General features: G+C 44.3%; 1 protein-coding gene across 1 annotated transcript in view; it reads left to right on the top strand.

The window, feature by feature from the left end:
• Positions 1-1,185: 1,185 nt before the first annotated feature.
• The window catches only part of KCNC1 (potassium voltage-gated channel subfamily C member 1), a gene marked incomplete at both ends in the record, with an annotated part of 113,818 nt that continues 103,250 nt past the window's right edge, over positions 1,186-11,753 (top strand). Inside the window, one exon of the mRNA XM_082318232.1 lies at positions 1,186-1,755. Coding sequence (XP_082174358.1) covers positions 1,186-1,755 — 570 coding nt within the window. The remainder of the gene's footprint in view (positions 1,756-11,753) is intronic.

Below are 11,753 nucleotides of genomic sequence, written 5' to 3'. Positions count from 1 at the left end.
GCAGGTGTGCGGGACCACGCAAAGGTGCGATGCAGTAGGGAATGCAATCCCCGGGCATCCCTGCTCATGGTGTGAGAAACGTATGCCTGGGGAGATCTTGAATTTTGCTTCTTTGCCCGTCCACGAAGGACGAGAACAGCCATGACTTGGCTCAACAGCGCTAGAGAGGGTCGCTCAGAGCCGAGCGCGGGGCAGCACCAGGAGCCCCAACGCCTCCCGAAGGGGGTCCTCAGTGCCACCGCCGCGCGGCTGGGAGAGGGGCCGGTCACCCGGGACGCGAGCGGAGGGCGAGGGCGCTCCTCCTCCCGCCGGGGGGACGGGCGCAGGGAGCCCTGTCCCGGCGGCGGCCGCGCAACCGAGGGGGTCGGGGCGGCGGCGGGAGCGGGGCCGGCGCTAGGACCCGGCGAGCGGCGGCGGGGCGGGAGCAGCGCGCCTGCGCGGCGCTGTCCGGCGAGCGGGCGGGCTGCACCGAGCCGCCCGGCAGCACCGAGCCGCCCGGCAGCGGCGGCGGGAGGAGCGGCGGCGGCGGCGGCGGGTCCCCAGCGCCCGCAGCGGCAGCGCGCTCGGCCGGGCCGGCCGCGGGGGCGGAGGCGGCGCGGCGGGAGGGCGGTGCGCGGCGCTGTCCCTTCAGCACCGGCGGCGCCCCCCGCCCCGCAGCGCCGGGAGGGGCGCGGGCACAGCCCGCCGTACCCCCGCGGGGGCTGCAGCCGCACCGGCGCCCACCTCCGCCTCCTGCCCGGCGCCCTGCAGCACTGTGGGCAGCGCCGGGGCCGCGGTTTTCCTCCCCCCTTTTTTTTTTTTTTCTTTTTTTTTTTTTTTTTTTTTTTTTTTTGGCCACGTCCAACCAGGGAAGGGCCCTCCCCCTCCGGCACGTCCGTGCGCCCCGGCACCGCAGCGCCCGCGCTCCCGGAGCATGGCCCCCCCTGCCCCTCCGCCGCGGATGCAGCTACCACGGCCCCCGAGTGCCTGACTTCAGACGAAGGCGGTGCAGCGCCGGGACCCACCGGCACCGGCTTCCCCTCGGAGCGGCCCCCGGGGAGCAGAGCTGGCCGGGGCCCTTCGCCCCGCGGGCCTGGATCGGGGCTCGGTTAGGCACCGACTGCCGCCGAGCAGCCGTCCCCTTACGGGCTTGCTGCCTGCCGTGCTTGCTTGGATGAGTCTGCGACATGCCTAATAAGAGACGAGATGGGCCAGGGCGACGAGAGCGACCGCATTGTGATCAACGTGGGAGGGACTAGGCACCAGACTTACCGCAGCACCCTACGCACCCTGCCCGGCACTCGGCTGGCCTGGATCGCCGAACCCGATGCCCACAGCCACTTTGACTATGACCCCCGCACGGATGAGTTTTTCTTTGACCGGCACCCGGGCGTCTTTGCCCACATCCTGAATTACTACCGCACTGGCAAGCTGCACTGCCCCGCGGACGTGTGCGGGCCCCTGTATGAGGAGGAGCTGGCCTTCTGGGGCATCGATGAGACCGATGTGGAGCCCTGCTGTTGGATGACCTACCGGCAGCACCGCGACGCCGAAGAGGCTCTGGACAGCTTTGGTGGGGCGCCCCTGGATAGCAGTGCCGAGGACGGAGACATAGATGGCACCGGAGACTCTGGTGATGGTGAAGAGGAGCTGGAGATGACAAAACGCCTAGCACTTAGTGACTCCCCAGATGGCAGGTCTGGGGGCTTCTGGAGACGGTGGCAGCCCCGCATCTGGGCGCTCTTTGAGGATCCCTACTCCTCCAGATATGCAAGGGTAAGCTATGCAATCAGCACCCTCATCAAAACACTCGAACCTCCCTTCAGTCCCACTTGCTCCCAGCATCATCAGGGTTATCGCCACTGTCAGAGCAGAGCAGCCATCCGTGTGTGGCCATACAAAAATCACGCACAGGCTATGGGGACATAACCCACGCTCTCAAGCCGGCCCCATGCATGGGGCACGAGTGGACACCAAGGCATAAGCTCGTGTACTCACACGTGGGCTTCCAGAGACCCTTATTTTCTAACAGGCTCCTAAAAACCCACAGCCTGGGGCAGGGTCCCATTCACAGGCCAGGGAGATCTCCATTATACCAGGTAATTTCCCTCCATGCACAGACTTCTACAGCCAGTCATCCCCCAGTAAAGAGAGACACCTTGTCCAGCCCTCTTACGAGCTAACGGCTCTCTCCCCTTTATGAGATGGAGAAAGGATCACGGGATCAGGCAGTCCCTGTGGGACCAGGGGATTTGGAGAGTTTCTCAGCCTGGACTGGAAAGGGAGACTGTTCCTTTCTCTTTTCTCATACATACCATGTTAAATATTAATGATCATGCTTCTCTGAGAATGGGTAATTCAGTTGCTCACTTACCTCCTCACTCTGTCTTTTCCCTTCTGGGAAATGCAAAGTATTAATCAGAAGAGAGGGTTCATTCATGTAGAAGGGACACTGTGTTTGACAGGCTTCTTGCCTGGCTACTGAAGGACAACTCCTCCCCTCCTGGTGCCTGCGGTTGTTTTGGAAAGGGAACGCACGCTGGTGCAGTTCACAGCATAGCTGTGGGTAAAGATGGTCTTAAACAGTCATCCAACTCCTCTAAGTAGGTACCTTTCATACTATTGCATAGGAAGATAATTACATTAATTAGGGCCTGATTCTGAGTCAAAAGTAAAGAAAACATTTACTTCAGGAACAGCAGCAGGATTAACCCCCAAGGTACCCACATTGATAAGCAGGAAAATAGATGAAGGATAGTACCTTCACAAAGAAATTGGTTTGGATAGGTTTTACTCCTCTCTTAAATGTACCTTTGTTACAGCGTAATTGCTGCCAGCCCTCAGTAGGGATGAGTGGTGCTTTGGTGTGGGAGGATGATCAGTGTTCCTGAGGAGGATCAAAGAAGTGAGATCAGATTAGGGAGCAAATTGGACGGATGGAGGAAAGAGAAGTGGAAATGCAGGGAGCAGGGGACAGGGGAGCTGGTCGTGTATGAATGGGTGGTGGAACAGCAGCTGCTGGAGGCTTTCGGTCTGAGCAGAGATCTCCAGCAGGGAGCCACCAGGTCTGCAGACGGAATGAATGGGGAAAGCTGGAGCAGAGCCTTGAGTTATATCTTGGTGCATTTCTAAAGATTCTAGTTTGCATACACTTTGGAGATTTGCTCCCTGAACAAAGAAGTTAATATTTTAAATGAATTCCTTTAAACAGCATGGAGGATAAAGGAATAATAAAATATTTACCACAAGATGAAAGGATGATGCTGTTGAATTGCAGCTTTCAAATCCCCGATTTTTGCCAAGGGAACATGGAAACGCAGAGGGAAGGCTGGAAGGTATCCTTCAAAAGGCTTAGTTAGCTTCCTTTAATCAAACCCAATGTTAGCAGGCGTTGATTTGAATAGCAGATCTCTCTGGTGCCCAGGAATCTGTTGGTAAAACACATTTCAAGTCAAAGCAGTGTGCTTGTCCAAGATTTTGTGGAATGGTCCAAAAGCCAAATGGGTAATGCTGTCCCAATGAAAAGGATACAAACAGAGGCTAAAACACCCTTTTGCTTGGAAGCATTACGATACTTTAGGTTGGAGGACAAAATCTATGACCAATTAAAACTCTTTGTGATGTACAAGCTGGAATTCTAGGAGAATATAAATTCCATTTTCTAATTCTCTATGCATATTTTCATTTAGGAATAGGGATTTTTATAAAGTCATTTGAGTTTGGTATTTTTTTTTGCAGTGGATGTTATACTGTTTATTCACAATTACGTGTGCATACCTGGTAGAATTCAACCCTTGATTTACCTCTAACTTGTTCTTTCCTTAAAGGATTGTTAAACTAGAGAAATATGAATTCTGGGCAAAGTTGAAGTGTGTACTGAATATTTCATGGGTTAAATATGACTCTTTAACTTGTATCTATGGAGATGTAGGCCATATGCATTAATATTTTGCATGAAGGAAGATGGCTTTCATCATCAACACATGCACACACTGTCCATTAAGAAGACATTATAAGACACTTAACATTTTCTAATAAAAGCCGTATGTTATGGTTATGGATGTAAAAAGAGATGGGAGTTTGATATATGCTCCTGTAACCTAACACAGACATTGTAAAAAGACCTCAAACTCACAATAGCTAATTTACAGTAAAATAATTGATAGCATCATTAACAAGTGAATGGTATATTAAAGCAATCATTAGTAAAGTAGTCAGGCAACAAATCCACTGTTACCTCACTTTTAATTGTGTACACTACTTTCAATTAAAAATTTCAGTCATGCAAAAATTTAAATTCACATTGCCATTTTGTCAAAAAAAAAAAAATCACAAAAATTTGTCATCCTAATTGGATCTGAGACTTGTACTAATGGTGGTTATTATATACATGTTTGGTGTTTACATGTGGCACCAAAATGTATGTCAAAATAAGATCCTGATACAAGCATTGGTTTACATAACCATTATACTGTTACACTTGGGCAAGTAAAAGGAACACAGTATATGAATACTAAGATTAAATGAAAACCGGCATATCTGAATAAAGCAAGATTTCTCTGGACTATATCTGGTACACTAATTCAGTGAATGTTTAGGAACTGTCTACAGAAAGCTCAGCATTTACTCAGATCTAGCCATTCTTGGAGCATTTTGATGGACGCTGCTTACAAATACAAGTACATTTGACTGTTTTGCTTCACCAGCACCTAACTCATACTAAATTACATCTGATCTCATTGTAGATGGCCTGGGAAGACTGGAAGAGCATTTGTGTATGTCAGGCAAAACAGCCAACTCTGCAAGTTTTCTCTATTTCTAAACTTACTTTGATGAAGCATAAGCTGCCAGTCACTGATCGTTTGTCTTTAGGTGCAACACAGTCAACAATTTATTGGTAAAACAATAGTGGCTGTGTTTAATTCAATTCTAGTTTTCTAAACACTAATTTCTTAAATAAGGTAGTTCTTTCTAGAAAAATGAAAGACTTTAAAAAAAAAATTGCATTGTCTTCTAATCTGTGATAAGAAAAGGTAGCTTGTTTCAAATCACAGATTGCCTTAGACACCTACCTTGATAAGATAAACACGTGGATTCTTTAAGTTACAAAGTACGACACATTTGGATAACAGAGGCGAAGTCTAGTACCTGGAGGTCTGAACAGAGTAACAGATAAGGTGATGGAAAAAGATCAGATTTACAGAGATACTGGGTGCATATGTAGATAGACAGGCATCCAGGTGGGTTTTCAAAAGCATCTGATCAGGCAGCTAAATACTGCATGTCAATGGATATTGTGCACCTAACGTGGTGAGACGTTTCTTTAAAGCTTATTAGAACTGTCTTTTTTGCATCATCAGACAACTTAGTAAATTTATTTTTCATAAGTAGATGCAAAGGAGGAAACAGAGTCACACCGAAAGCAACACAGATAGACTAAAGCAGCGTATCTGAGAGTTATGTTGTAGTAGAGTAACTGCCTTTTGCACTCATTAGACTTCATAGGCCCCTCAGTACACAAATGTGTGAAAAATATTTTTCTTAGCATCCTCTCTCCTTTATATTTATGTCTGGTCATACTGTTCTTACACTAGCGAAGCTCCCACTGACTTCCTGGGGAGTCTGGCCTGCAGGTATCTAGCATCTTTGCCCCCTTCCTTCTCCTCGTCCCCAGCAGGATAAGGTTGTGTTTGTGTTAATTCACAGTCGTTAGGTTAGTCAGCGTTTGGGAACCAGGAGCTTTCAGCTGAGATTCTGCGCTAGTGCTCACATTCAAATTGGACAGTTAAGCTTCATTAATGAACCCTCAGGAAAGCTTTTGTATCCTTCCAAATAAACATTTTTACTGTTTTTAAATAAAAGCTGGTTGGGGTCCTATGGAAAGTCCTCAACAGCTTGACTTGCCATCCTGGCATATGCTATACAGCTCTGATCTGGAAGAGGAAAGGCTTATGGCAAAATTCTCACGCACCGTTCCCTCCTGTTCTCCCTTCACATCCTGCAGAAGGATCTGCTTTCCTCAGTGGGTGATTTTTGAAGGGCAAGTTTCTGACACCGAGAAGGAGACAGGAAAAAGGATAGTGGGGAAGAGATGAGAAAAAGGTATTCCCCAAGGATTTCTTCCAGCTTTCTTTTGTACATTCAAGAGCATTTCAACCTTGTTGTGTTCATTGAAACTGATTTTTCTCTATATAAACCACATCCCATAGGTACGAGAAGGCTTATGGGATCCTGACTCCTGAATAACCATACTGTCTCAAGGCTTAGAGGCTGGGGTGATTTCTGCTCATCCTTTACCCTGGCCCAGTACAGCTAAGCTCAGGAATCGGGGAAATGGGAGTGGGAACAGGTACTCATCACCCCTCACAAGGGGACCTTACTCTGCAGCCGTCTGACGCGGGACACACTTCGCAGAGGAGTGCTCCACGGACAGTGCTCTGGGGGCTCCTGCCAGGCGTGAGCAGACAGGGAGAGGAAGGAGGAGAGCTGCCCCGCACGCTTTCCCCTACCCACCGGCACCTCTCCCCAGGGAGAGATTTCATCGAAGAGGCCCTGATGGAGCTACTCTCCCACCTTGGGCTTTCTGCAAGGTCTCCCCTGCAGAGGCATATCTAATCCTGCACTGAAGCTGGCTGCGGTAATTCTCACCATATACTTTGACAATTAACGAGACAGCCTAATTTTAACTGCACGCTGCATTACAGCTCTGGAAAAATGAGAATCTTTCCACGTTAAATGAAGTTTCCCCTGCACTTGTAGTATAATGGCATTACAGACATCCATCTATTAACCACCATTCTATCATTCATTATTAATATAGTTCCTAAAATCCCATTTTATTCCTATTTTCTCCCATCAAGGGACATGTTACTGCAAATCCTTATATAACCCATTAGTAAGTGTGGTATAGTCTTCTCTGCGTCCTGTCCAAAGAAGCCTTGCAATGCCAGCTAGAAAGTGTTCGCTGCTCACACCAAGTCCCATGTTCAGTCCCTATCAAGTTAGCCAAGGTGGGAGCGGGCACACTGACAACTCCTGGGAATTGTCCCTCTGACTTCAGAAGTAATAAATTTTAAAACCAACACCAAAAAAAAAAAAAAAAAAAAAAGAAAATATCATGGCAGCCATGCAGAATCGTGAGTTCATTGTTTTGAATTGTTCAGAAACACATAGGAGGATATGATGTTTGCCCAGAACATCTTACAATCTCTTTGAAGTCACAGCCTCACAGGGAGATGAGAGGGATGATGTTATCCACCTGACAAATCTATGGCTGGCTAGTACAGACTTAGCAGTTTCAATTCAAGGAAGGTTTTTTCCTATTTCCAATTTTATTTCTATTATTCTAAAACCTTAAAAAGGAACAACATCTGTTGCCATTTTAATTTTTTTTAATCTTACTTAATTTTAATGTTTCTAGGTTACAAAATTTACTTGATTTAGCCAAGGCTGTGATTGTATGGATCATACCATCATATGCATACACATATATATGCCTTCCTATCACTGCCACCTCCTACGATGCTGAGTGGGATTTCCATATGAGGAAGGACTTCAAAATTAAACCATCCCAAAATACTTCTGAAAATGTAACCTTGGTGTCACTGAAATCTATATGAATTTAGTGACTGGTTTCAGTATGATATTTGGTCCCTTCTCTTTTTAATCCATCCCTATGTGCCTTCAATTATTTTCTTTGCCCTTCTACTGACATTTGCTATTTTGGTTAGGAAAAAAAGGCAACAAAATACTGGTATTCTCTGTTGGTATATCATGAGACAAAGGATAAAAAGATCCATGGATCAATTATAATATTTCTATTTTAGAACTGCTCACAAAAATGTGATATATTAGACTATACCTAGGAAAACTATTTTTCCATCTTGTTTTTTTCTTCTGCTGTGCAGTCTAGTATTCAATGGTATTCATCTTTCTTATTTTTAAAAATACGTGACTGATCTGTGTATATTTATGGTAGTACTTTAGTAAAGTCTATACATACTGCCTTTCTTTTAACATAAGGAGAGACGTTAGCAAATCAGCAACAGAGGGCCCAGCCTTACTGTTATTGAAATTCAGTGCCAAAATTACCACCAACTTCAAGGATAGAAATGAATTTTCCTGCAGAATGGTTCAGGATAACAAATTAATTGCAGCATACTGCTTTTTTAATAGATACATTGCATATTTCCGTGCCAAAGCACTGAAGCGCAATAGATCTTAGCAATTTATTAGGAACGTACATATTCAAATATATATTTTCATAATCGTCTAAAGACATGAGCATCTTTAGCACATTGCATCAAAACATAGAGCTCTAATACTGACAAAGCTCTTCGTGATCTTACTGGCATTTTTTACCGCAAAGGACTATAGAATACATCCCCATTCAAACCACATGACTTCAATTAATGTTCAACCAAATGATATCGAAGCGCTGTACTTCATAATCAAAAGGGCAAGCAGGGGTATTCGGATTGAAAAATTCGGCCCTAATTGATAATCAAGTGCGTAATTCTTTCTCATGCAAACACAGCTGGCAAAACTGAATTTCTATTTTGCATAGGCTTGATTTTATCAAATTTCAGTGCATTCTTGGGGGATAAGACTAATAAAACAGCCATTTTGAGATCTTTGCAATTGTATTACAATTAGCTTCTCAGTTACTATATGCTGAATTTGATCTGAGGAAAGAACAGTATTAGAAGGCTGACTTGGCTTTCTCTACTGAATATTGCATTACATAAATATGTGATTCATTCCAAATGGTACACAGGAGTGTTAGGATCGGATGAAATCAGAGAAATCTATGAATCTATGGAGAACCACCCCCTCCCCCTGGAATATAAACCAAATGCTGTCATTTCTAGAATAATTTTTACATCTCTCTTCTGTGCTCAGTAAGGACCCAGATTTTGCTATCTTCACTCCTACTCTTGTAGTGATAGCTTACTCCAGGAATATCCCTGTTTCCTTTGGGCTGAGAACAAGGTACTACCCAACACGGGTAAAGGTGAAAGGACCAGGCCCTAATTGATTTTCATTTCTTTCAGATATGATTTATAAGATATAACGGGGGCTCTAATAAATCATGCTATAAAAATTATGAATAAATCTTAGTCCAAGGCTTTTTGCAGTGATTGCTTATGATGTAAGAGCCTTTAATGACAGTAAGTTAAAATTGCATTGTAATGGCCCTTTGTAAATGCAATAAATCTCTGATTTCAGTGCACTGCGGACAGCCAGCAATGTGTGTGCTGCACACAAGCTACCAACACAGGCACACGCTGCTGGCACATACTTACGTAATTATGTTGATACTTCAGGAGCAGCAGTAAATCTTAGCATTGCTAGATTTACTTTGAGAAAATGTTCGGTCAAGACCATTGTGGTGTTGTGACCGCATGAAACGGTTTAAAATATCCTACTGGCTTTTTACTTGAAAATCTGGGAAAGAATGTCCCTTTTAAGAAGCAGTAAGATGGATTATTTGGTTTTAAATAACAAAGGCAAAACCTACTCCTACCGAGTCTTATAATTTCCCAGAGACAAAGAAGAGTTAAACCAGGCATTTTGGTCTGCACAACCAAACTGAATCCATCTACTTTCCTGAATTTCCTGGATCATCTACTCAGCATTCACAAAAAAAATTAAAAATGTGCACAGAAATACACCAACCGAATAATAGCTCCTTGTTTCAGCTGCAGCAGAATCCCTATTCCTGCTCACTTTTGCCCTCCAAAACCACATTTAAAACATTAGCTGCATTTCCCTGTTCAGATACAGAAAGATCTGGTCAGTTCAGGTCGCTCATTATTTGACTTGCATCAGAAATTCAGCTGCAGATTTCACTTTGCAAATTCATTCCAATAACCCTGTTTTGTTTTTCAGTGTAGTTTCTTGCAGTCTTCATTACACTGGATCAGTTGACAGGTATAGGTGGTCGAGGACAGTTTTGTGATTTACCCAGTTATTAATTAAATGAAAACCTTCAATCAGAATGCTTCTAATTTGATAACAGACTTAAAAAAAAAATGAATAGGGAGAAAGCCCTAAAAATGCTGAGCACCTACAACCTCCAGCGGAAGGGAGGTCATGTCTTATAGCAGAAAAGGACATGGGCAAGTAGTTAAGAGACCGTCAGTAAAATCCCACCCTACCTCATAGGGCCACTGCCACAGCTACCACCGATTTTAGTGGGACCCAGCCAGAGACCCATGCAGACTTATTTCAGGCAAAATTTTTCAGGACAAGGACAATTGTGTAATTGCCACAATACTCAATGCAAAAGGGCTTGCCTTCACAGCAGCCTCTGATCTCTACTCTAAAAACAAGACAACATGATATCAGCCACATTGTGCTATTCCTGTTTCTTTTTTTAGCATGGATCTCCCCATTGCTTATAGTGTGGAGCTTTGCAAGAAATCTAGTGACAGTACGTCTTAGCACTTCTTGGGTATGTGTCCCGCATACTGCAGAACTGATTTTAACTCAGGCTTTTTCACTAAAGCGCTTTGTAAGGACAAACCAAGAACAACCTAACCATGCTATGACAGCTCAACTAATACCAGACTGAGTTAATTGCTGGGGGGGTGGGGGTGGGGGGGGTGTAGTGGTGGTGGTGGTGGTTGGTTTTCTTTTTTTGGGGCGGTAGCAGATCAGCTTACATCTGAATTTTGCTTTAGCAATATTGAAATTTAGTGTTCAGCTGATAGGAGTTCGGTGTTTATCCTACCAAGAAGTCCCAAAGGTGCTAGTGATTTTATTAAAAGACCTAATGTAAATTTCAAAACTGTATAGATTACTTGCAATGTTAGTTATGTCTAAGCAGCAGAAAATCAATAGTGCAAAAGTGCATTCACTGTTCTAAAGAAAACATCTTTTGGAGAACGTGCTCTGCTAAGAAAAGAAGCTCATTTTACCTTGTAAGTGTCAGTGACATGGACTAAAGGCAAATGAAAAGTTTGAAATTTAATAGCAAATCTATAGCATCTTCATCTCCAAAACACAAATTTATCTTCACATATGTACTACCATCAGCTACAGCAACTCCGGAAATTGCACACTTACTGTCCTCAACGGGTGTCTTGGCTAGGACAGCAGACTAAACCTTTGTTCTTATTAGATCATCTTTAACATTCATTCCCTCAAAGTGTGTCTTGGCTAGGACAGCAGACTAAACCTTTGTTCTTATTAGATCATCTTTAACATTCATTCCCTCAAAGGGTGTCTTGGCTAGGACAGCAGAGAAAGCCTTTGTTCTTATTAGAGCATCTTTAACATTCATTCAGAACAGTCCACACATGTCCACAGAAATATACACAGACCTACATGGTGTGAATTTACTAGAAAGAAAAAAAAAAAAAACAAAAAAAAAACCAACAACAAACCCTAAAAAAACCCAAACCCTAAAAACCAAACCTGAGATTTGGGCAGATGATTGCAAGCAACTGAATTAATGCAGCTTATCAAGCGAGCATTTGTTAGCAGATCTGAGTAAAGTCATTATTTGTGCGCCCTACTTGCTTGCATATGTTAGCTCTGAAGAATCCTCTCAGGGGCTTCAGCTAGCATCTACAGCATGCCAGTCATATGAAGGCAGGCCATATTCGTATAGCTCAGCAAATGAACATTTGCAATGGCACAAGCACACAAACAGCACGTTATATTAGCTCATTAAGCCACGTCATGTGGGTATGCTTCAGCCCTTCTCATTTTCTATGAATTTTACTGTGTGTGGAATCATACAAGACATTTAATCTTAGTACGTCATT

The sequence above is a fragment of the Platalea leucorodia genome (assembly GCF_965183815.1).
Source record: "Platalea leucorodia genome assembly, chromosome: 7".
NCBI lineage: Eukaryota > Metazoa > Chordata > Aves > Pelecaniformes > Threskiornithidae > Platalea > Platalea leucorodia.
This window is presented reverse-complemented; position numbering and strand designations above follow the sequence as displayed.